The sequence below is a fragment of the Somniosus microcephalus genome, chromosome 5 (genome assembly GCF_052327205.1).
Source record: "Somniosus microcephalus isolate GS21.2 chromosome 5, FLI_Smic_1.0, whole genome shotgun sequence".
NCBI lineage: Eukaryota > Metazoa > Chordata > Chondrichthyes > Squaliformes > Somniosidae > Somniosus > Somniosus microcephalus.
Genome location: NC_140991.1, coordinates 272,569,126 through 272,596,316, shown reverse-complemented (window position 1 = coordinate 272,596,316; position 27,191 = coordinate 272,569,126). Strand labels below are relative to the sequence as shown.

Genomic DNA, 27,191 nt, shown 5'->3' with positions numbered 1-27,191 from the left:
TAGGGGGGGGGGGGGGGGGGGAGGAACTAAATACGATTAAAATCACTAAGGAAGTGGTACTTGGTAAAATAATGGGACTCAAGGCAGATAAATCCCCTGGACCTGATGGCTTACATCCTAGGGTCTTGAGGGAAGTGGCGGTAGGGATTGTGGATGCATTGGCAATAATTTTCTAAAACTCCCTGGACTCAGCAAAGGTCCCGGCAGATTGGAAAACTGCTAATGTAACACCCTTATTTAAAAAGGGTAGTAGGCAGAAGGCTGGAAACTATAGACCTGTTAGCTTAACATCTGTGGTTGGTAGAATGTTAGAGTCCATTATTAAGGAGACAGTAATGGGACATTTGGATAAACATAATTTAATAGGACAAACTCAGCATGGTTTCATGAAGGGGAAGTCATGTCTGACAAATTTGCTGGAGTTTTTTGAGGAAGTAACATACAGGGTGGATAAAGGGGAACCAGTGGACGTAGTGTATTTAGACTTCCAAAAGGCATTTGACAAGGTGCCACACAAAAGATTATTGCTCAAGGTAAAAAATCATGGGATTGGGGGTAATATTCTGGCGTGGGTGGAGGATTGGCTCTCTAACAGAAAGCAGAGAGTTGGGATAAATGGTTCGTTCTCAGATTGGCAACCAGTAACTAGTGGTGTTCCGCAGGGGTCAGTGCTGGGTCCCCAACTCTTTACAATCTATATTAACGATTTGGAGGAGGGGACCGAGTGTAACATATCAAAGTTTGCAGATGATACAAAGATGGGACGGAAAGTAGTGAGTGAGGAGGACATAAAAAACCTGCAAAGGGACATAGACAGGCTAAGTAAGTAGGCAGAGATTTGGCAGATGGAATACAATACTGGAAAGTGTGAGGTTATGCACTTTGGCAGGAAAAATCATAGAGCAAGTTATTATCTTAATGGCAAGAAACTGGAAAGTACTGTAGTACAAAGGGATCTGGGGGTCCTGGTGCACGAAACTCAAAAACTTAGTATGCAGGTGCAGCAAGTGATCAAGAAGGCCAATGGAATGTTGGCTTTTATTGCTAGGGGGATGGAATATAAAAACAGGGAGGTATTGCTGCAGTTGTACAAGGTATTGGTGAGACCGCACCTGGAATACTGCATACAGTTTTGGTGTCCATACTTAAGAAAAGACATACTTGCTCTCGAGTCAGTACAAAGAAGGTGCACTCGGTTAATCCCAGGGATGAGGGGGTGGTCATATGAGGAGAGGTTGAGTAGATTGGGACTCTACTCATTGGAGTTCAGAAGAATGAGAGGCGATCTTATTGAAACATATAAGATTGTGAAGGTGTGGTGTATGTAACCTGTTCCACCTTAAGAGAACTACTTTAAGAGGTGTACTACTTTCTCTTGGCTGCTGTATACTGTAATACCGGTGGTGACCACACCGGTATATAAGTGTTGTGTAAGGATTTGCTGGGCAGTTCAGCCCTGACTTCCGAATAGTAAAGACCTGTTAAAAGTTATTCTTGTTGTCTGTGTCCAGTGATTGATCCTAAACATAACTGGGACACACAGACTCAACAGAAGGGGCTTGATCGGGTGGATGCGGTGAGGATGTTCCCAATGAAGAGTGAAACTAGAACTAGGGGGCATAATCTTAAAATAAGGGGCTGCTCTTTCAAAACTGAGATGAGGAGAAACTTCTTCACTCAGATGGTGGTAGGTTTGTGGAATTTGCTGCCCCAGAAAGCTGTGGAAGTTACATCATTAAATAAATTTAAAACAGAAATAGATAGTTTCCTAGAGGCAAAGGGAATTAAGGGTTATGGGGAGCGGGCAGGAAATTGGACATGAGTCTAGGTTCGGAATGGTCCTGGCCCTGTGGGTAGTGGAGTGCGCCCAGGGGCCGTGTAGCCTGGTTCTGCTCCTACTGTGTTCTAATTCTGTGTTAGATTTCAGGAGATGGTTTTATTCCTGTTCCTGGCTGGGGTGGAGATCGCCTTTACAGAAGGTAAGTACTGTAGAAAATATAGGGACAGAGTGATCTCCTGGAAGAATTTCGATCGCCTAGATGGGTCGGAGAGGAATTTCCCAGATTTTTTTCTCCCAAATTGGCCATTGGGTCTTTATCTGGTTTTTCGCCTCTCCCGGGAGATCACATGGGTTCGGGTGGATGCAGAGTGATAGAAGATTTGAGGTTAGGATCAGATCAGCCATGATCTTATTGAATGGTGGAGCAGGCTCGAGGGGCCGATTGGCCTACTCCTGCTCCTATTTCTTATGTTCTTATGTAACATACAAGTATGGAACAAGGGAAGAGCACTCAAACTCATCAAATCAACTCCAATCAGGGCTTCGAAGGTTATTAAATTAAAAATACAGGATATACACTGAACAGTCACAACTGTAACTATACAATGTTCTACCATCCTTGATGACCAATCATCCTTGTAACTTTTAGTCAAGTTCTTGATATTTACTCAGCCTTTTTTTTTAAATAAAAAGAGCGATCTAGCGTTAGAGCTCTCTGGATTAAATACATTTTTCAGGATTAACCAACATCCTATATAAAATAAAAGCTGCTGCCCTTTTTAAAAATCCAATCTGATTGCTTAAAACAAAACCGTTCCTGCAGTTGTATGGTGTAAACGTCAACAAATCTGTTGACGCTGTATTTGTTGAATCTACTTTCTGTAAATAGAATTTGTCGGATAGCCTTTCATTGCTGATTAAAATGCATGCAACAGGAAGTCCTTAAGAAATTTCACTGACCTTTTGGTAAGCAAGTAAAATGTTGTGAACAATATGTTATTTACTCACCAAGAATTGAGCGATAAATCCTTTGAGAATTAAGAAACGTCTGTAGCAGTGAGAGCTACCAGAAGGATTGAGGGAATGGAGGGATTGGATTATGAGGCATGTTCTCACTGGAAGAGAGAAGGTTGAGATTTGAGAGGTGATGTGATTGCTGTTTTTAAGATTCTAAACGGGACCAAATAATGTAGACCATGCCAAGCTGTTTCACCTTGTCCAGAGCAGTAGAACCAGAGGACGCACCCTGCGTGAATGGGGGTAAACTCAAAACGAATTTGTGGAAACAATATTTCAGTGAGCAAGTGGTCAATCAATGGAACAGGCTCCTAAGGGAGCAGTTAATGATGATTCATTCAAATGCAAATTGGATAGATTTTTCAGAATTTTTTTTTTGGCATACAGTATGAAATTAATTTGAGACATGACGTGGTAAGTGTAGCATGTTTGGGAGGAACAGGTGACTTTGGACATATGGTTTCCAAAGCTCTCAACAACGGGTGTTTTCCTCACCTCATGTCTAGGTCTGTTGTAGACTAATTGATATAAAGACTGATTGCTATGATTAGTCAACAACTCCATTATCATTACATCATGCAAGCAGCAGGGTGGCAGAAGGTAAACTAGATGGATCATGGTCGTTTTCATCTAGCAGTTCCTATGTTAGAGACACAATGAATGTAAATAAATCTCCACTTTTCTTCAGCAATACTTTTCATTATTGAAAGCCATTTCTGTTAAGACTTCATACTTGAAAAGTTTCCAGGTTTACTAATGTAAAATAAGCTAATGCATTACGTGATAGATCGGATAGATGGGTTTATTTCTCTTACAATACAAAATACCCACCGCACAAAGTACAGCTGCCAGATGAGCTGCTGTGGTTGTGGACACACACATGTGCCATCTTTCCTGAGGCATCCTTTTAACTGCCTGAACACAAATGTACTGCACATTATCCAGCACAAAAATAAATGTTAAAACTTCATTGTGGAAAAGATAACAATTCAGGTGTGATAGCTAACCAAATATTGAAGTCACTTGTCAAGTACAAGGCCAGCAAGTCTAACTTGGGTGTCTGAGCAGATCCGCAGAATGTGCTGCGCAAGTGATAAGATCACACGAAGCACTTGTGTTCAGCTTTCCTCATCATCTGAGCAACAACAGCCCTGGGGTTTGAATTCAGCGTCATCCCATTCAGAAAGTCAATGCCACACACATTAGGCTCCTGGCCGAAGTTACTGCCCACGCTGAGTGCTTCCTTCTATTATTTAATAGGCTAAATAATTAATTCAAAAATATCTGAGATAATTCTCAAGAATTGTGCAAGGATGAGTGAAAATACGGTATGTGATGCAGCTGCTCCTCATATTTGACCTCAACTTGTAATGTTTCTCTCAGTATCCACTCTTAGACCTGCAGAGTGAAATTCTCTGCATTCACTCTGTTGACCCCTTTGCAATTTGAAAAAATTGGATCCGATCTCAAGGTGTCAACCATGGCTCAGTGGTAGCATTCACGCCTCAGGAAGTCAAAGATTCAAGTCCCACTCCAAGAGACTTGAACGCATAACCAAAGTTGACACTCCCAGTGCAGCACTGAGGGAGTGCTGCACTGTCAGAGGTACTATCGTTCAAATGAGATGTTAAACCGAAGCTCCGTCTGCCCTCTCAGGTGGACGTAAAAGATCCCATGGCACTATTTCAAAGAAGGGCAGGGGAGTTCTCTGTGTCCTAGCCAATATTTATCCTTCAACCAACACCTAAAACAGGTGATCTGGTAATTGCAAATCTTCCTTTCTATTATTTCTAGGTGATGGTTGAAGGTGACTTTTGCACTCTATCCCAGAGGGGAGCCACTTATGGTATCTTATGGACCTAAATCTCTCCTCTCTTCTCCTCCTCCTCCAAAAAACTAAAATATTAAAAGCACGGCCACCCACCCAACAATAAAATAATGAACTGGTCGGCTAGAGGATAAAAAAAACCCAAAACAAAGTCTGATGATGCAAGGTCCTAATTCCAACATATACATCAATGATGCAACAGCCATGAACTCTCAAACTCTGGTGTCTAGCGTGGAGTTGTAGTGCCTGAACAAAAAAAGCATTCTTCTGGCACGAGCCCAAGCAATGGGCCTCGAAAGTCTGCATGAGAGGGAAGGAAAGCTGAGCCCATTGAAATAATGTAGCACAGCTTCTATGGAATTTCTTTCATCAACTGACGAAGCCCAAATGCTAATTTAACAGCAATGAAGATAGGCCCACGCGCTCCGATGTAACACCACACAAATACAGTCCCCATCACTTACATCGTCCATGCTAACCATTTTCCATTACCATAGGTGTCATATATAAAGGCAATGCTTCTAACTTATTAAGCACGCTGACCATTTTGGCAGTTCGCCCCCTTAAGTCCATGAGACGCACTTGAACGGATATGGCGGACAACTGGTTTAGCCAGTCAGCGCCAGATCTGGCTGGACCACATAAAGCATTATCGGGTCCTGCTCTCGTCTGCCAAAATTGCTTACTATTCCAGAATCATTCTGGAATGCAAAGATAAACCCTGGCTCCTATTCTCTACTGTTAATCTTCTTAAACCCCTCTCCCCTGTCTCCTCCCCCCTCACCTCTGATAACAAGTGTGAGGAGTTCATGGACTTCTTTGTCTCCAAGATTGAGACCATCTGTTCAGCTGCCTCAGCCACTTCACTTCCTCTAAGGTTTCCCCCCTGCCCTAGCCCTGAATTCACACCTTTCTCCAGTTTCTCACCGATCTGCCCTTATGACCTCTCTGCGCTCATCAAGTCCATGAGACCCACCTCCTGCTCCCTCGACCCTATTCCCACCAAACTGCTGACCACCCATCTTCCTTTTCTGGCTCCCATGTTAGCTGATATTGTTAACGGTTCTCTCTCCTCGGGTACTGTCTCCCTCTCCCTCAAATCTGACGACATCAACCCTCTCCTCAAAAAACCAACCCTTGATCCCTCCGTCCTTGCAAACTACCGCCCCATCTCCAACCTCCCTTTTCTCTCCAAAGTCCTTGAACGTGTTGTCGCCTCCAAAATCTGTGCCCATCTTTCCCACAATTCCATGTTTGAATCCCTCCAATCAGGTTTCTGCCCTTGCCACAGTACCAAAATGGCATGCATCAAAGTCACAAATGACATCCTTTGTGACTGTGACAAAGGTAAACTATCCCTCCTCGTCCTTCTTGACTTGTCTGCAGCCTTTGACACGGTTGACCACTCCATCCTTCTCCAACGCCTCTCCACCGTCATCCAGCTGGGTGGGACTGCACTCACCTGGTTCCATTCTTACCTATCTAATCGTAGCCAGAGAATCACCTGCAACGGCTTCTCTTCCCGCTCCCGCATCATTACCTCTGGTGTCCCCCAAGGATCTATCCTTGGCCCCCTCCTATTTCTCATCTACATGTTGCCCCTTGGCGACATCATCCGAAAACATAGCGTCAGTTTCCACATGTACGCTGACTACACCCAGCTCTACCTCACTACCACTTCTCTCGACACCTCCACGGTCTCTAATTTTGTCAGGCTGCTTGTCAGACACACAGTTCTGGACGAGCAAAAATTTCTCCAATTAAATATTGGGGAGACCAAAGCCATTGTTTTCGGTCCCCACCACAAGCTCCGTTCCCTAGCCACTGACTCCATCCCTCTCCTTAACATCTGTCTGAGGCTGGACCACACTGTTCGCAACCTTGGCGTCCTATTTGACCCTGAAATGAGCTTCCGACCATATATCCGCAGCATAACAAAGACCGCCTACTTCCAACTTCGTAACATCACCCGTCTCCGCCCTTGCCTCAGCTTATCCGCTGCTGAAACCCTCATCCATGCCTTTATTACCTCTAGACTTGACTATTCCGACGTACTCCTGGCTGGCCTCCCACATTCCACCCTACGTAAACTGGGGGTCATCCAAAACTCAGCTGCCCGTGTCCTAACTCGCACCAAGTCCCATTCGCCCATCTCCCCTGTGCTCGCTGACCTACGTTGGCTCCCGGTTAAGCAACGCCTCGATTTCAAAATTCTCATCTTTGTTTTCAAACCCCTCCATGACCTCGCCCCTCCCCATCTCTGTAATCTCCTTCAGTCCCTCTAACCCGCACCGCACCCCCCCCCCCCCCGCCGCCCCCGCGATATCTGCACTCCTCTAATTCTCTTGAGCATCCCTGATTATGACCACTCAACCATTGCTGGCCGTGCCTTCTGTTGCCTAGGCCCCAAGCTCTGGAATTCCCTGCCTAAACCTCTCCGCCCTCCTTTAAGACGCTCCTTAAAACCTACCTTTGACCAACTTTTTGGTCACCTGCCCTAATTTATCCTTGTGGCTCGGTGTCAAATTTTTTTTGTCTTACAATATTCCTGTGTAGTGCCTTGGGATGCTTTACTACGTTAAAGGCACTATATAAATACAAGTTGTTGCTGCTCAATCAGTACTTACCCATTTAAAAGGCTCTGCTGATTTCAGTCCGGTCCTCAAAAAGTTTCAATGAGCTGTTCGCACCTGGTCTCAAGTCTGGACAAAGCATTGACTTTGTGTTTTCCAATAACTTATTTTTTTGATTCATTCTCAGGATTTGTGTATCGCTGGCAAGGCCAGCATTTATTGCCCATCCCTAGTTGCCCTGGGAAAGGTAGTGGTCAGACGACTTCTTGAACTGCTAAAGTCCATGCGGTGAAGCTGCTCCCACAGTGCTGTGGGTAGAGATTTTGATTGAGTGACGCTGAAGGAACAGCGATACATGTCCAAATCGGGATGGTATGTGAGTTGTGAGAGGAACTTTGAAGTGATGGTGTTTCCCATTCACTTGCTGCCCTTGTCCTCCTAGGTGGTAGCGGTCACGGGTTTGGAAAGTGCATTAGAATGCCATTTGTCACTGGAGAACTCTGGACTGTTGCAATACCTATATGGTGGAACAGCAGTCCATGGACTGTTCAGTAATCATCTATTTACATTTCATTTGCATGCTATATACCATAAATACATTAACCTACCGTGATAAACAAGTGCCACTTTTACATAATCTGTTCCCATGTGCATTCGCCGCACCGTCACAAAACAGCAACTATTTGTTTCTGTACCAACAGCAGATCATCTGGAATTAAAGTCAAGTAAGTGCACAAACCAGCAAGAGAGCAATTAATATTAAAATCATCCATTCCTTCCCATCTGGACAAACAGTTGTGGCACAGTTCTGGAGAGAGGTCTCACACACGCAACACTGTGATTTCCTTCATGGACAAATCGCCCATTGCTAAGTATTGTCCAGGCTCCCACAAGGAATGGGCTCTTGATCAAGGCACCAGGCTGTTAGTTGCTGTGGAACTACACACCAGTACGAGTCAGCATCTTCAGAGAGGAGGGGAGAATTAAACGACTTTGTATTTGAATGTTGTATTCACTTCTGCGCAACTGATGCAAGAATAAAACCCACCTCCTTGACACAGCTGTGCGTCACTGGTGTGTGCGCGCGTGCGTGCGTGTGTCTCAGTGCCAATTTTTGTTTGATAATCCACCTGTGAAGTGCCTTGGGACGTTTTATTACATTAAAGGCACCATATAAATGCAAGTCATCATTGTTGAGTCCCTTAATTGGCTGTGGATTGCTGGGCCGGAATCCATTCATTCAATATCCTTTATGTTGCGCTACTTTTAGCGCCCTGGAAAAATTAGCACCCCAGTGCCAGAAATTGAGTGGTTGCGCCCCAAGAGGGAAGCGGGGCACTACTAGAAGCACCCCGCATCCTTCTTGGGGCACTGCGAGTCAATATCACGGCACGTCGCGCCGCGGTATTGCAGGCCTTCCTCCCCTTCTTAAAGGGGAGGGGGCTTGCGCAGCGCGACCCAGGGCCCAGCTGGAGGCGCAAAGCAACCGAATTTTCTTCTACACCACACCACCTATTTCCCCTCCCTTGTCCATGCACAACTGAGGAACTCTAGTTATAGAGCAAGCTCATTTTCTGTAGTGTTTTTATTCAAGAGAGGGATCATTATCTCATTAAATATTTTGTATGACCTTGCCTTTGCCGGTAATGATGCTTTTCTGGCAATCCGCCTAGCTGCGGCACAAGAAATGAACTTGAAGGTTTCATTGGCAATAAAAAAAGATGAACAAATGGAATCTGATCCCGACATCAAGAACCTGCTGCCACTTGGTAAAGCTATGAAAAAAGGCAGTAACTTCACAAATCTTGGCTCATGAATGGCACTGACCAAAGAACAAAACACTTCGGATTAGTGCTCTAGAAGTTTGAGAACATATGGAAGACCAACTCTGCCCCACTGCACTTCAAAGTTAACATCTTCAGTACAGACAAGGGAGGCCCTTCAACCCATTCTTCCACAGAAATCCACAATTGCCAGAGGATTGAAGTGCCTCTTGAATGACTTCAGAGTTTTAATCTTCATTATGATGTGCAGTAAACCACAACTTTCATTTATATAGCGCCTTTAATGCAGTAAAGTAGCCCGTAGCGCTTCACAGGAGCGTAATCAGACAAAAATTTGACACCAAGCCAAAGAAGGAGGCATTAGGGCGGGTGATTAGAAGCTTGGCCGAAGAGTTAAGTTTTAAGAAGGGTCTTAAGATGAGGAGTGAGAACGCTTCAGGGAGGGAATTCCAGGTTATAGGACCTAGACGGCTGAAGACACAGCTACCGATGGTGGGGTGAAGGGAGTGGGGGATAGGCAAGATGGAGGAACACAGTTCTTGAGAGGATTGTAGGGCTGGAGGAGGTTACAGAGATAGGGAGGGGGGAGGCCATGGAGGGATCTGAACACGAGACAAATCCAGGTATTCATTTCTCCATGTAAAGAATTGCATTAGTGTTGGCAAGGGCGGGGGCAGCTTTAAATGATGCATTTAGTTAAACTACATTAGGCAAGAATGTACACTTAGATTTGAGTGAGACAATACAATTAAATTGGACAATATCAAATTCACATATACATCACATCACAGTGGCCGCTGTATTATAAGTTGTAACTAGCTGAGTTCCAACAGTAACAGTAATTTCTGGTCCCAGCAAAGCCAGAGAGATCCCATGCCACACAACTTGCAACAGGGTCAGGCTCCCTCTTCATTCAAAGTCTCTGCTAGTTGCCCCCTCCCACCCATTGGGAGCAGTAGTTAAATGAATAAGATCATGTGATCCCAAATTTATTTACTCCCTTTCTTAGTGGAGATAGAGACATAACATCTTCTGTGTATTTTAACAGAGAAAAATAATAGCATATTAAGTTCAGCTTCCTTACATGGTCATTAGATCCTCCAAAGGCAGCTTTCCCACTGACTTCATAGTAATCTAAATTAATTCAGTTGGCTTATCATTCTTGGTTGGTCTTGAAAACAAGCACTGACAATGAAACCCTTCTCAAATTGTGAAATCAGACTCATTAATGCTGGGGAAGACTCTCTCCAGGCCCTTCATAAATCAGGATAAAATGCAACATAAAATTTGTAACCTTAACTTTGGGCATCAACTGGGGCCTCACACTGGGATCCTGTGTTGCACACTGAAAACCAAAGAGCTAGATCAGACCACGACAGTGGCAAATCTCACTTGCATAAACCCGACAGTTTCTGCCACCCACCATGACAGACCAAATCAGCCTCTGGCAGATGTTATTTTATTTTCAATTTCAATTTTTTATTTTTATTTTTTTTACCACAGATCTCAACATGCCTTGGTTTTAAGCTGCAGAAGACATGCAGCTTGAAACGCTGTCGGTTTAACAAAGGAAACGTACTTAACAAAACCGGTTTGGTTTCCCACTTTGGAGCATCAGACTTTGGTTTCTGGATCATTGAGTGCATAATGTAAAATGGGCAAACTGGTCCCCCAACCAGCAGTTGGATCAACAGAGCTTCTGAATAAAAGTGTTCCCAAATAAAGAGGGTGAATACATCAAAAGATGTACTTACCATACATAAAAGTTTGATGGAAATGATTTGTAAAATGCCCATCCAAGAACATTCCATCAGAGAAACCATACTCTGGTCATCACTGGTCTATTCCACCCAACAGACAGCTATTAACTTGGAATTTTATGGAAGCATCAAGTAAAAATATAAACAAACAATGATACCCCAAAATGAGATGATTGGTCACAACAAGAAAGTGCACTTTAAGTGTCAGACTGGATTATGTACTCATGTTCTGGAGTGGGGCTCGAACCCACAAGCCTTCCAATCTCAGAGGTGAGAATTCTACGAAGTGAGCCAAGCTGACACGTCGGTAATGGCTTGGCAGTGAATTTTCAATTCAGCGGTACAACTGATGTTGTGGGCCATATGCTGTACTGTTGGTAGCCACCCAGTCACTTCTGATTTGTTCATTCTATTTACCCTGCACGTTGAGGATACATGGTCATGAATGAGGTGATCAATTGGCATCTGCACCACATAACTTTGTGAAACCTGTTGGGTTGTGAACAATCTGAAAGTGAATCTGAGTTGAGGCAATGCGATCCCTCTCCATGCATGCTAGAAAAGACTGCACATGGAAACTCAAGAGCTATTAGAGCAACAAAACTTGAGCTCTTGCCTATTGCTCAGTTTCTTTCTGAAGTTACTTTATCTGACAAAAAGATCTGAAGATTTTGAATAAACAGCTTTATTTCTATTTGCTGAAACAGGAACTGCATGCTGTCATAATTATGCTTTTTAAATGGAACAGGGGTTAGAAAGAGCCTGCATTTATATAGTGCCTTTCACAACCTCAGGATGTCCCAAATCGCTTTATACCCAATGAAGTACTTCGGAAGTATAGTCACTGTTCTAATGTAGGAAATATGGCAACCAATTTGCACACAGAAAGATCTCACAAACAGCAACAAGATAATGACCAGATAATCTGAATGGAAGGATCTGTTTTTTAAATCTTTGCATTACGTGCTTTGTCTATATCCACAGAAATTGTTGTCAACAGCAAGAGCTGGCTTGGGAGTCAAGATCGATGCACATTTGCTGCACTTTATTAAACTAACGAGCTCCAGATTTCACTCCGCACAACAAACTGCTATGTTCACCAAACACCAGTCCAGCATTTAGTGCAAGGCATGTGATGTGTGCGCTGTGCCGTGAACCGCTGGGTTCTGCCAACGTTTCCCTGTTGTGAAAGATCTCTCAGCAAATACTTCACTTTAAACAGATTTAGTGCCAACATTGTGAAACGGGCTGGGAAAAACATCATCGTCTGGCAACTCCATTACACTGCAACAATGAGAACCTTTCTGCTGCTAAAAGTAAAATTACACTTGCGATTAAACTCCAGACAGTTTCCACTTCTGGTTAAATCATTGTATGCATCCTGTATATCTCAGTACCTTAATGCACTACCCAGCCTATCGAGTCATAAACTGCTTTTTGTATTGGGTTAAGTGCCATCAAGCTCCTGCTCTCACGCAGCCGGTGGCAACTGCGAAGTAATCTTGCAGCAACGATTTTTTTTTTTTTTTTTTTTTATAAACGGCTATTCCCAACAGCTGCCTTAAAGAAGCCGGCAAGCTTACTTTGGCGTCGTCTCCAGTGCACGAGACAAAACAGGTCAGGAGACAGCAACACGAGCACAGGTTTTGTGCAATATAAAAGGGACTGTATAGATCAAGAAGGGGCAGCTTAATTCCCTCTGTGTTGAAGTTAGTCAGGTGGGGAAGGGAATTTGATGGAGACACAGTTGCCTATTCAATGATCCATGTTAAAAACGTTCAAGTGTGAACATCAGACTTGGCAGCTATGTTCCTCCCCACACCCACTCCTCTCCGTAGTCAAATAACCTGCTGACGCTGCCAAAGTGGCCATTCTTCATGTGCCCACTTAGACCAAGTACCAGTGGGGTGCCAGTGTCTGGGAAACCAAACCCCAGGTGAGAGTCTGGTTAAACACCACTCTCAATCGGTTGAGCATTGCACTAAGGGTCAGAAAGATCTAGGTTCAGATCCCACAAGGATCAATCAACCTTCTGAACTAGGCATTTCCTGCTTAAAAAGGACACTGACCTTTGTAGCCAAAATGGTACTGCTTTCACTGTGGTGTGTGGGGAGGTGCAATACAAGTATTGAGAATTATAAAATATGTTGCATAATTTGCACTTCAATACAGGTTTTTACAACCTGCGCAGCAAGAAGTGACAACTACACTTGTTATGCTAATACAACCCTTTCTCCCTTCCCACCCCATCCCAAAAAAACCTATACACACACACACAGACACACTGATACCTTGAGGTTTTCATAAGTTCTTATCATTGATTCTCAAAACCAAAATATTTGTCCAATGAGTTTCATTAAATTGCGCAGTTTAATTAATGCACGCGAATCATCCCAAGTTTAGGCTCCGGCCTTTTCTCAAATGGGTTGCCAACTCTGGTTGACTGTATTCCTGGCAGTTTCATCACATGACCTCCAGCCTCCAATTGCCCCGCCCCCACACTCCCGCCACTGTTCGCCCAGCACATCCATCACACGGCGCAGTGCCTACCCACGCCATTTGGAAAGCGAAGAGACATTTCATCACCCCACTGGATGACTTTTGACTGTCAGTTAAACAGCCTTTTTTCCCCATCGCCAATATTTTTAAAATTAATAAACAGAAGTATTCAAAGAAAATGAAAAACAACACAATATTTTTTAATGCCCCTATGATTTTTCTCCCAGGTTGCTCGCAGCAGTGTCCAGGACATTAATCTTCAATTCCTGGAGACTCCTGGAGGAACCCTATTCTCTGCCCAAGGGTTTCCCGCCACCAACAAACCGTCCTTTTAGGTGGGGCAGCTGGCAAACCAACTGCCCAGGAAAGAAGAGAGGGAAAAAAAGGAAAAATGGAAGAGGAAAGAGGGGGAAGAAGCAAACGTTGGGTAGGTCAGGAATTTTCTTGCCAGAGGGAGACTTGTTTTCAGAAACACACTTCAGCCCTACAGGTAAAGAGCTTAAGCAGCCACTTCTAGATCCGCCTAGACTCATTAAAAAAGGAGTTTCATATCATGATCACGATACTACCAGGCCACCTGCAACATTCGCCTGCAACCCCCAAACCACCCAATACATTAAAAAAAACTGAACCTGGTTAGACCCCATTTAGTGCAATGCGTTTAGTTCTGGGCCCCGCACCTCAGGAAGGATATACTGGCCTTGGAGAGGGTGCAGCACAGATTCACCAGAATGATGCCTGGGCTAAAAGGGTTTAATTACGCGGACAGATTGCATTGACTAGGCTTGTATTTCCTTGAGTATAGAAGATTAAGGGGTCATCAAGGAGTTCAGGGGGGGGCATAACCTTAAAATTAGAGCTATGCCATTCAGGGGTAACGTCAGGAAGCACTTCTTCACACTAAGGGTGGCGGAAATCTGGAACTCCCCCCAAAAAGCTGCTGAGGCTCGGTCAATTGAAAATTTCAAAACTGAAGATTGATAGATTTTTGTTAGGTAAGGGTATTAAGGGTTACCGAACCAAGGCGGGTAGATGGAGTTAAGATACAGATCAACCATGATCTAACTAAATGGCAGAGCAGGTTCAAGGGGGTGAATGGCTTACTCCTGTTTGTAAGTTCAGAGTCTTTGGGCCAGATCGGGGACGTAAGTGAGGAATGATGCCCAATTTTGACCACATGGTGCGCCTGGAAAAACCTTTAGTTGATACAAATCTGAAACCAGCAGAACCGTGAGCCCAAGTGAGTTCTGGAATAGGACATCTCACAACTCACGCCTCCCAAAAACATGGTAGCATTTGCTCGGGGAAATCTTTCCCCCCCCCCCATCCCCAAAAGAAATGCAGAATGGCCCATTCTTCTAAAATACGGACCCCGCCACCACCCTTCATTTGGCCAGGGGCGAGTGAATGAGGGAGGCTTTATGACTGCAAATTTACTTTATCAAAAATTAAATATCAATGACTAAAGGCTGATCAAGCATAGGCAAAATGAGCTCAGCATTCTAGTGCGTGCTCCCGAATGCTGAACCTTGTTTATATATTCACATTCAACTACAGCAAAAGCACAGAAGTGTGCGTGCTAGTTTTCAGGGTTTTTTTTTGTTTGTAAGCAAATGGCCAAGGAGTATGACGCATAGCCCAGCCTAACTGCACCTCATATAAAAATGGTTTAGTCAGAAATTCAATGTTAAACTGCATCGATAGTAGAAACATAATTTGGATGGTGGAATATACTGAAAGACAGTTACTGGAAGGCTGCCAATGGAAAGTGGGTTCAACCACAAGCATATGACAAGCCAGACAGCTTTTAGAGTTCAAGAAAAAACATAAGCAAGACAGTTAGAAGTATTGGGCAAGAGAACCAGCCAGAATGCCTTTTAAATTAAAAAAAACACACCATGAAAACTAAGCTCACCCGTTCTCCAGAAGGGTCATGCACACGACCTCTCTCACTCCAGGGTTATTGGCCTTTTCGGTCGAGCAGCCCTGCAGATTCCAGCTGGCCAGCCTCAGAACACGCTCACCGTCCCTCAGCCCGCTGAAAGCCTCCACATTCGGCCGCGTGGAGATGATCTGAGTCGGGCCGCCCGGAGGAAGGTCCAGGTCCTCGCTCTGCAAACTGAGGGAGGTGGGGCTGGGGCGAGGCTTGGCCGTGAAATCGATTCCGCCGTTGGTAGTATGGGTGGACGTGGGTCGCGAATGCTCTACGGCAACACGAGGTCGGACCTTATCCAGCAGCGTTGAGCTGAAGGAGGTTACTTTCACCAGGTCGTCAACGGTTTCGAACGGGCCGCGCTCTTTCCGGTAACTCACAATGCTGCGCGCAATCTTGTCACTTATCCCCCGCACGCTCATCAACTGGGCCACCGTAGCAACGTTGACATTGATCCTGCTGGCGAAGGGGAGGGTTTCAGAATAGGGATCCTTCCGCATGGAGCTGGGAGAATGCTGGGCCGAGCCAACGCTTTTACTGTTTGCCACGCAGATCTCTAGTTTAACCTGCTCCAGCCTGGCGGCGCCGATGCCACTCACCAGCGCCAAGTCTTCCACTTTTTTAAACCCACCGATACACGCCCGGTACTCCACAATGTTCTGCGCCACCATTCGGTTGACCCCTGGAAGAGTCATCAGCTCCTCCTCAGTGGCCGTGTTGATGTTGAGCCGCTCCTGGTTCACCAAGATGTTGCTGAAGTTGCACGCCGCACTGAACTTGCGATTCTGGCCGATCTCCAATGGATCTTTGGGGATTGAACGGTGGCAGCCTAGGTTCCCCCCCATCGTCAGTCATACATGAGCACCAATAGTCTGAAAAGATCATTCACTCTCTCTCTCTACGCTGCAGTTAGTAGCTGCTCTCACACGATGCTTTGAGACTCAAGAGTTACATTTGTCTGCATCTACCCACTTGAGACTACTACAGACTAGAAAACACTTCTGCCCTGTAGTTACCCCTAGCAGCGCGATCAGTCACCAGCTAAACACAGCACACACTGGCTTCCTCAAGACAGTTAATGCTCTCTTTTCGCATTCCGCTCCCTCCACAGCAGTGTGCTTGTTTCTCAATAAGCCGCTTATGTCCTTGTTGCGTTACTGCTGAATCCAGAGATGTAAAGCAGGCACTGTGCCAGCTCTGCTGTCAAATCACTGTGCAGCATTAGTATCGGTCGTAAGTGCACATCATCGAGAGTGGGAGGAGCCCAGTGCCTCCAGCTGACTAATCACAATAGCTCCAGGGTAAGTCACATGGTATCGGATCTGGTTACAGACAGTTCGGAGTGCAGATTTTCACAACCGAACGACAGGAGCTTTGCAGTTACGAGGCAGAGTTCCTGCACAGTGCTATGAATTGTGTGGTCTTTTTTGTTTCTTCAATCCTCATCCAGTGAAGAATAAACAGTCAAAATGCAAACCGTACTATCTTTCTCTCCCCAAGATGACTTATACTTGCTATTTTTGTTCAAACCGGCAGCTGGTATTCACTCTCTCAGGAGCTGGGCAGCTTCCTGGCCTCTGTAAAAACAGACGGGAGTCAGTTAATGTCCTGTAGCTACAGAATATGCAATTACAAACCCACTGAAACTTAATCTCAGCTAAAATGGGCCAAGCGCATTAGGGTTATCTTTATGTAAATAGTCACAGATCTGTTTCAACACCACCCCACCCCACACCTACCCCCCCTGCCCCCATTCTCCTATCTCTAACGCAGCAAGTTTCATTACAAAAATCACGTAAAGGTTCGAGCTCAACTTAAGAACATTTAAACACCACCATTTTTAGTGACACTTTCAAATACCCATTAACTACATGAAATAATACATCACCGATCTTTGATAATATTATAAGCTAGAGAGATGAGACATTTGCCAAAATATTTTCAGCCAATATTAAGTGCAATTACAAAATAAAGTACATTGTTGGAAAGTTACTAAGCATGGGTGCTCAATCCAACAAAACACAAAGTGGGGTCTTAACTTCTCCAGGGATCAAAACGGTGACCAGGGAACAGGAGTTTGTGGCAGGGACCAAAGACAATGGCTTCAGTCTTCCCAATGTTTAGTTGGAGGAAATTTCTGCTCATCCAATATTGGATGTCAGACAAGCAGTGTGACAGATCAGAGACAGTGGTGTGGTCCAGAGAGGTGGTAGTGAGATAGAGCTGATTGTCGTCAGCGTACATGTGGACCCTGATGTTGTGTTTTCAGAGGAGTTGCCGAGGGGTAGCATGTAGATGATAAACAGAAGGGGGCCAAGGATAGATCCTTGGGGGACTCCAGAGGTAGCGGTGCGGGAGTGGGAAGAGAAGTCACAGAAATCACAGAAACCCCACAGTGCAGATAGAGGCCATTTCGGCCCATCGAGCCTGCACCGACACATATCCCACCCGATCCCCGTAACCCCTACACCAACACATATCCCACCCTATCACCCCACGTATTTAATCCCCCTAACACTAAGGGTCAATTTATCATAGCCAATCAACCTATCAGGGTCAATTTATCATAGCCAGTCATTGCAGGTGATTCTCTGGCTACGATTCGATAGATAAGAATGGAACCAGGCGAGGGCAGTTCCACCCGGCTAGATGACCAATAATATAAAATATATTGCTCTATAATGATGGCTGAGTTTTCCTTGGGTAGCTGATACTCTTTCAGAAGTGAAGACTGGGGTCTCAGGGAGTTTGCTACTACATGCAGAGGATTCCCCCATAGTGTAACGTTTAAAAACCACTGTTCAAAAATAGTAAACAATAATGGCGTGCACAGGCACCAGTGCAAACATAACACAACACACACGCACGCAATGGAGGTTATATGTCTATCGGCCAAATCCACTGCCAATTTCTATATGGCAAAATATGCAAACAAAATTAGATAGCAAGATGGGAGTGGACTCACAATGCCCAATATCTACTTGTACAATAGTGTAACAGTAGCCTCTTGTGATATTTCTGGTTTGATTCTTCAATCTTGCTGAAGGCTGACCAAGCAAACACTTGGTGCGTAATGAGAAGTTTTATTTCACAGTAAGATGAACATACGGAATGACAGTTACAATCAAACCCGCTTAACACAAACAGTACAAACTTTCTTTGTGTAAATGATACAAACAACACACTATCTTTCTCCACTCAATTGGTCATCGGAATTGACTTAAACAAGGTGCCTTCTAACTAGTCCTCCAAAGTTTCTGAATTTCTGAGCCTGGCTAAAGCTCTCACTCCGACTGCCTGCGCAGCATTCTGGTTACCAAAAGCCGCTCTCTCTGCTAGCCCGTGTCTCAGTTTCTGACTTGTCATCGCTTGCTGTTCAAAGCCAGACAAGCATTTGCCAACACATTGGGTGGGAGATGTTTTTCGATTATCTAGACAAACTAACGGATCGCTTATTGTTCAGTCTCTTGGGGAAAACAACTTCCACTTAGCATATTAATCACCTTTTGTATAGGTACCTTCTTCTAAACTTAAGAATACACACTGCTTAAAAAACTCAACATTAAGAGTACCCCCCTACGCCACCTAACATCTGGAGTACTGCATTCAATTTCAGGCAGCGAATCTCTGGAAGCACATATTGGCCTTGGAGAGGGTGCAGAGCAGATTCACCAGAATAATACCTGGGTTTAAAGGGCTAAATTATGAGGACAGGTTGCATAGACGAGGCTTGTGATCCCTTGAGTTTAGAAGCTTGTCGGTGATCTAATCAAGGTGTTTACAATGATGAGGGGATTTGATCTGGTAGAGATACAGGGGAACTATTTCTTCCGGTGGATGGATCCAGAACAAAAGGGCATAACCTTAAAATTGGAGCTTGGCCATTTAAGAGTGAAATCAGGAAGGACTTTTTCCACAAAGGGTAGTGGAAATCTGGAACTCAGCACCCACAGCCTTTTGGCGCACAGAGTCAATAGAAATTTTCAAGACTGAGATCAATAGATTTTTGTTAGCTAATGGTATCAAGAGATATGGAGCAAAGGCAGGTAAATGAAGTTGAGGTACAGCCATGAAAGAAAGGCAGAACAGGGTGAAGGACAACTCCCTTTCTGGTGTTCAATTTCCACCCCCACACCACCCCTCCAATCCATTCTGTGGATAAATGGCCGAAAGATCCAGGACAACACAGTCTAGAAAGTTAGTTAATACACAAGAGTCTTGTCCAGCAGTTTCCAGTATTTTTTTAAAGTCATATTTTAGTATACTACATTTGATACACATTGTATTCTGTAATGTGATAAATCGAAGTTCCAGTCGTCTAAAAGTGCATCACATTCTGGCTACTTTTATTTGTCCGTCTGCTGAGTTTATATGGAGATAAATGTGTCTCTCTGTAATTTCCTATGAATGCAATGCTCTTTCCTTTTGAAGATTTTCTTTTACATTATCAACACGATTTAGTCAGTATCCAAATAACTCTACTTTGGCCCTGTCTCCAGTTGGAGATTACCTAGAAGTAAACACTGCTCATCAATTCCCATTTCCTGACAAGAGTTTTATTGAGAAAAAAATTCTGCCCCCAGTACATTGCTCTTGTGGTGTTCAGTACCAGTAAAGGCACTGGCCCAAAAGTTCCTGGAACGTTTCAGTGCAACTACGGCGCAAGAGGTTGTTTCCATCCCGAGGAAATTCACACAACTAATTTATGCCGGTTTTGCGTTACATCCGAGAGGCATCTGCCGTAACCATCTGCCGCTCATTTACACAGCTTCACCTCATGCAAAAGTGCAGCTCACGAGGGTTACCTGGCTTTATGCAAATAATGTGCTGGCGTACATTTATCTTCCTTTAGCAAAATAAATTTCTCTAATACTTTTCTTCCATTTATTATATCTCTCATCTCCCTTTCAACCAATTCAGGATTTACCTCCTTCCCAGGCTCCTTTTCTTTTATAATTAATGAAGTGAAGCACTGTCAAGTAACCCTGTCAATTTCCGCTTGTCCTCTATGAACTGCTATCCAGGGAAGCAGTCAGTGCCCGCTGGAAGGAGCACTTCGAAGATCTCCTTAACCACGACTCTGTCTTCGACACGAGTGTCCTCAATTCCATCCCACAGCATGCTACCCGCCACCATCTCAGCACAACCCCAGCCCGGCAGGAGGTTGAAAAGGCCATCCGACAACTGAAGAACAACAAGGCCTCAGGAGCAGATGGAATCCCCGCCGAGGCACGAAAGCATGGCGGAGAAGCACTACTGGCGCGAATTCATGAACTCATTTCTCTTATCTGGAAGGAGGAGCGCATGCCAGGGGATCTCAGAGACGCCGTAATTGTGACCATCTTCAAGAAAGGTGCCAAGTCCGATTGCAGTAATTACAGAGGAGTTTCCCTGCTATCTGCCACAGGGAAAGTCATCGCAAGAATCCTCCTCAATCGCCTTCGCCCAGTGGCTGAAGAGCTCCTCCCAGAGTCGCAATGCGGATTCCGCTCACTGAGGGGCACAATGGACATGATCTTCACCGCACGTCAATTACAAGAGAAATGCAGGGAACAGCACCAACTGCTGTACATGGCCTTCTTCACTGTCAACCGTGAGGGATTATGGAGTGTCCTCCTCAAATTTGGCTGCCCTCAAAAGTTTGTCACTATCCTCCGCCTGCTTCACGACGACATGCAAGCCGTGATCCTGACCAACGGTTCCACCACAGACCCAATTCACGTACGAACCGGGGTCAAGCAAGGCTGTGTCATCGCACCAACGCTCTTCTCAATCATCCTTGCTGCAATGCTCCATTTGACCCTCAGTAAGCTCCCCACTGGAGTGGAGCTAATTTACAGAACAAACGGGAAACTGTTCAACCTCCGTCGCCTCCAGTCCAGATCCAAGGTCGTCCCATCCTCTGTCATCGAATTACAGTATGCAGACAATGCTTGCGTCTGCGCTCACTCGGAGGTCGAACTCCAAACCATCGTAAATACCTTCACCGAAGCATACGAGAGCATGGGCCTTACACTAAACATCCGTAAGACAAAGGTCCTCTACCAACCTGCCCCCACCACACAGTGCTGCCCCCCGATTATCAAAATCCACGACAGGGCCTTGGACAATGTGGACCACTTTCCATACCTCGGGAGCCTATTGTCAACAAGGGCAGACATCGACGACGAAGTCCAACACTGCCTTCAGTGTGCCAGTGCAGCCTTCGGTCACCTGAGGAAGAGAGTGTTTGAAGACCAGGACCTCAAACCCGGCACTAAGCTCATGGTCTACAGGGCAGCAGTGATACCTGCCCTGCTGTATGCCTCAGAGACATGGACCATGTACAGCAGGCACCTCAAAACACTGGAGAGGTACCACCAACGCTGCCTCCGCAAGATCCTGCAAATCCATTGGCAGGATAGGCGCACCAACGTCAGTGTTCTTGCTCAGGCCAACATCCCCAGCATCGAAGCTTTGACCACGCTCAATCAGCTCTGATGGACGGGTCACATTGTCGCATGCCCGATACGAGACTCCCAAAACAAGCGCTCTATTCAGAGCTCCGGCACAGCAAGAGAGCCCCAGGTGGGCAGAGGAAACGCTTCAAGGACACCCTCAAAGCCTCCTTGAAAGAGTGTAACATCCCCACCGACACCTGGGACTCCCTGGCCCAAGACCGCACAAAGTGGAGGAGAAGCATCCGGGAAGGCGCCGAACACCGAGTCTCTTCGCCAGGAGCAAGCGGAAGCCAAGCGCAGGCAGCGCAAGTCAATCCAAGCACCCCACCCACCCGCCCCTTCAACCACCGTCTGCCTCACCTGTGACAGAGACTGTAGGTCCCGCATTGGACTCATCAGTCACCTACAAAATCATTTTTAATGTGGAAGCAAGTCATCCTCGGTTCCGAGGGACTGCTTAAGAAGCTATCCTCTCCTCCCAGGGTTCCCCACCTCACATTTAACTATTCTCTTTATACTGATGTATTGGTACTGTTCTTTTAAAAATATTTTTAAGATTCTTTCCTTACATTCCCATTCAGTTTTCCTTATCCATTTCTTATCCTTTACTTTTGTTTTTAAATCATACCTATAGGCTGCATATACCTTAGGAACATAGGAACAGGAGACAGCCATTTAGCCCCTCGAGCCTGTTCCCCCATTCAGTGAGATCATGGCTGATCTGTGACCTAACTCGATTTACCTGCCTTTGCCCGATATCCCTTAATACCTTCTTCAATTAGAGTTTGTTTCTAACCTCTATTTATCCACAGCATTCTAATAGTTAAAGCAGTCTCCATTTTTTTTACATGGTATATATTTGTTCTACAACTCCCTTTTTAAAAATATCCCAATGTTGATCTACAGTCCTGTGTACCAATTTCTCTTTCCACCTCACCTTCAAAATTGAAGACAAACACCGAGCTGACTAGTCATTAAAATAATGGCATATGGTGCACCTTCATTCTGACTGTAATTTGTTCGATTACTTTCTTCTTGTGACATGCATGGTATGAGCAATAAAAGTCCTTTTGTTTTTCTTCTTTTTTACCACTGCATGTCCAATATGGAGAGCAGCAGACCTGATCTCGAGCCTCTTTAGTCAAATGCTCATGTTCTGCAAAATGAGGAGGGGGGAGGCGAGAAGGGTGCTTTGAAGCCCACAACAAAGTCCTCCACTCTACTTTTATTTATTCTTGGGATATGGGCGTTGCTGGCAAGGATTTCCCATCTCTAGTTGCCTTCGAGGAGGTGGTGATGGGCCTTCTTGAACCGCTGCAGTCAGTGCTGTTAAGTAGGGAGTTCTATATTACTACAACTTGCATTTATATAGCGCCATTAATGTAGAAAACATCCCAAGGGGCTTCAGAGTGTGAACAAGGCCAAATTTATATTGTTTATTCATGAACAATGGTTGCTCCTGCAACTTCTACATTCTACAAACAGCCACACATGTAAAAGGGAAGGCAACTCTACAAGGTCCTTTTTATTCAAATTGCTTCCCCATTTTATAATAGGGGGGAAAAAACATAATTTTCTTCAGCATTTTTTGTAACAAGCTCACTTTTATTACCCCACAGACACACTCTGCTTGGACCTACTAGCCAGCACCAATGGGGAGCATCCCCATGCTTTCTGAAGCTGTTCCATGGGTAAATAGAAGGGCCACAAATTTGCAGATGAACCTGATGAGGAGTCACACGATTCCAAGAGTTTATACTATCTGCTGGGTCTTCCAGACAATTAAAGATCTAATTCAAGATTTGTTGACATTTGCAAACAAGTCGATTATAGAGTAAAATTTGCATGCATTGCAACAAAATCGCATTTTGACAAGGAGCCATTGGTTAATAAATCAGGTGTCTTCAAAAGACTTCACCTATAGCTAGCTAATGATCAGGGACAAAGCTAAAGACCATTTTCTGCACAGCAAAGGGCATTTCTTGGTCAATAAACCCAATAGCTCATCAATAATAAAAAGCCCACAGAAGTGCTAAAACACTCATCTAGTTTTTTAAACTAGTAACAATTTCACAAAGCATCACATTAATTCTTCCAGTTGAGTTTCTCATTCACAGGACAAAAATCTTAACATTAACTACACTTCCCTTCTGAAAGCTATTTTGAGAATTGCAGCAGATATATGCTTGACTGTGCACTGGAGGTGTTGGAGGTTAATCATGGTAACAATGGCCATTTTGGGCAATATAGTGTAGTATATTGGTGCTCCCAAGATGATGTACTGGAGAGAAAATTCACGCTTGCCATTCCCAGTGTGTGGAGGCCACAATCTAGGAGAGATCCTGAATGGAACTCAAGTCAGTCCCCCCCAGAAAAAAATTGGTCAATGATCCACCCAGGGCCAATCTGGTATATATCACCTAGCTCAAAAAGGCATTAGCAGGTGGGTGGAAGCAGCAAGTCTTAGCTTAACTGGAAGACTAGTGCCTAACTTGGAGAGCTCAAGAGAGGAAGAAAAACATAAGGGGATGTGGGGGTAAGGCAAAGAGGAAAATTCATGCTGGAAAACCAATAAACGTTACTGCACAGAGTGGTGGGAAGGTGGGTTTATATCCTGTTCTTTCATGCTGCCAAGTTCTGAATATCAACTGCATTGCTATGGGGAGAGGCCCAAAACAGAAAAAGCCAGCTCTACAGTAAAATTGGCAGAAATCTGTGAGCATTTCTCCTCTGGCCTGTGACTCCCCCTACTGGAACATATAGATACTTTAGGCAAGAAGCAAGATCAAGACTGATCTCCATCGTGACACCCTACTCTCTCCCAGGTGAACAGCCTGACAACATTCATCATGTAGGCTCAGATTTGAAGATTGTTGACCTAGGGTAGGTACATGGAGTCTGACAAAACCCAGAGCACTGTGCTCTCACTTTCAGAAGACCGGGGGGGGGGGGGGGAGTGGTTGTGAAGAAACTTCTGTATTACACATCCTTTCATCAGTCCTGGCCAATCACCAAGCAACTACACCAATAAATAATGCAGAAGAACACAAAGCAGCATAAACAATATCCTCATTGTACAAACCATCAGCACGTGTTAACTTGAGCAGGGCAGCACTTCATTTTGTACAGGCACACAGGTGCAAAACACTCAACCAACAGAAATGGCTCAATGGTTGTGCCAAATCTCCCTGTTGAAACTGCAGTGTGAATTCTGCAACTGAGAACTACAGATGCACAAGATATGAGAATGTGCAGCAATCTCCACATTCATGAATACAATTAACACTACTGTGCATACATAAGAGCAAAACACTGTAGATGCTGGAAATCTGAAATATCCATACAAGCCAGTAGTGGTGAAAGCACATTGGTCTGCTAAGCTGAAAGCCTAAAACTGTGGGCCCAGCCTACTTGCTGCTGGCACGAGCACCGTTTATATTTGCAGCACTTTCAGCAGCGAGTGAAAACCTTGGGTTGTGCAATGGCAAGAGCATCTGGTCACATCATTGCAGGGCTGTTTCCAAGAATGCTCTTGCTATTGGAATTACACCTTGTAGCATAAATGGAGCATCAGCTACTTAGACATTTAAGAAAAAGGCTTGTCTGGTATAATGTTCCACTTTCTGGCTGAGAAAATAAGTAAATAATACGACTCTCTCCAGTGACAAAAAGTCAGAACTGCAATTATTTCAGCTCCACAGTTGCTGCTATGATTTGCTCTATCATTCCAACATTCTTTTCCAGTCATAAACTGTTACAACTGTATTAAACCCAAGTCTGTGCAAAACTTGAAAACTGCTCCAATATTGAGGGATGATCTGCTAGCACCTCTCTATATTCCTGGATGCAAGAAAAAGCAGATCACCTTGTAGTGATCCATCGCTCCTCCAACCTCCCAACCTGTCTCTTCGTTCACTCTCATCTTACATTTCTCTTGTTCTCCTAAGCTGGAAAGATACCTTCCAAAATTGTCACTGTCCTCCTTACAACACAGAATCTCTAATTCCATCTCATTCTTTCCCAGGACTTCAAAATAGTACAACTTTCCTTTTCTTTCAGTCTTTCTCGCCTCCCACAATCTTCAGGCTTTTTAAACCCAATCTTGATATCGCCCAGTCACTACTTCATGATTCACCCAGTCTTCTCTTTTACTCCTTTCAACCTTGGTGATCTGTAATAAAAGCTTGTCCCTTTACCTTAGTTTCTCAATGAAAGAGTATTGGTCCAGTTGAATAACCTCATCCGATTAAGGAGTAGGGAATTATATTTTTACACAGTGACTTGGGCAAGGCTTAGTTGTTTTGCTTACTCGCATGCTTTAATTGTGCAACCAGGGATCTCAAAGATTCTCGTCAAACTTTATTAAACCTTAACCTATAATTTTTTGATTTTCACATATAAATTCATTCTTTTATACTGTACTCCTTTAAACTGAATACATAAATGAAACTACATCCAACTACATGGCAACACCTCAAATTTAAACACCATCCTGGCGTTCAGATGCCTACATGGCCTCACCCCTTCCTATCTCTGTAACCTCCTCCAGCTCTACAACTCTCCAAGATCTCTGCGCTCCTCCAATTCTGGCCCCATGTGCATCCCCAATTTCCATGGGCCCACCATTGACGGCCGTGCCTTCAGCTGTCTAGGCCCTAAGGTCTGCAATTCCCTCCCTAAACCCTTCTCTCCTCCTTCAAGACGCTCCTTAAAACCTACCTCTTTGACCAAGCTTTAGCTCACCAGTCCCAATATCTCTATGGACATTTTATGACTACGTTAAAAAGTGCTATATAAATTACATAGACTCTACAGCACAGAAACAGGCCATTCCACCCAACTGGTCTATGCCCGTGTTTATGCTCCACACGAGCCTCTTCATCCAACCCTATCAGCATATCTTTCTATTCCTTTTTTCTTATTATTTTCACAACCTTCTAACTCTCAGAACTTTGATGTTAACTATAAAACATTTAGGCCTAGAAATTCAGTTGGGCGCGCCAGCCGTTAGCACCTTAGGAGGAGTAGATCTCGAGCGCTAGGCGCTTAGCGCCCGGGCGCAGCGCGATCTGCGCCTCGCCCCAACTTCAGTACACATTTAGCGCCGGCGCTAAGTCTTAGCGCGCGCCCTGCTGCGCGCGCAGATCATGACGTCATTTCGTCATGCAACGCCCTTTGTGCGCCCCGAACCGGAACTTCACTCGCGCCGGCCCATTGTGCGCCGGGCGGCCCTAGCGACTGTGAAGTGGAACGGTACACAGCCGATGTGGGCCACGGGGAGCGCAAATTAAAGGGCCCTCCTGTACTAGAAATGGTACGGCTGGCTGGCTGGGGAGGAGGAGGAGGAGGAGGTGGTGGTGACTGGTGTGCCGGGAACACATAAACTGATGGAGAGAAGAGAGAAACCCTCCCCAAAACCACAAATACACCAGTGTCGGCCTTTCAAAAAAACAAATCCACCCTCCCCCTTTAAGAGCTCACCGGAGCCAGAGTGTCTGCCGTCAATCAGCAGCTCGCCGCACCTGCCCTGCGCCCAACTTCCGGTTTAGTGCCCCGGCCCGCCGGCTTAGCGCCTAA

At 44.9% G+C, this 27,191-nt stretch overlaps 1 protein-coding gene across 2 annotated transcripts in view; it reads right to left on the bottom strand.

Annotated features, from left to right (window-relative positions):
* eepd1 (endonuclease/exonuclease/phosphatase family domain containing 1) overlaps window positions 1–27,191 on the bottom strand; it is a 166,400-nt gene that overhangs the window by 86,653 nt on the left and 52,556 nt on the right. For both annotated transcript variants that reach the window (XM_085988954.1, XM_085988955.1), the window contains exon 2: window positions 15,157–16,751. In XM_085988954.1, coding sequence (XP_085845080.1) covers window positions 15,157–16,019 — 863 coding nt within the window. In that variant the 5' untranslated portion in view covers window positions 16,020–16,751. The remainder of the gene's footprint in view (window positions 1–15,156; window positions 16,752–27,191) is intronic.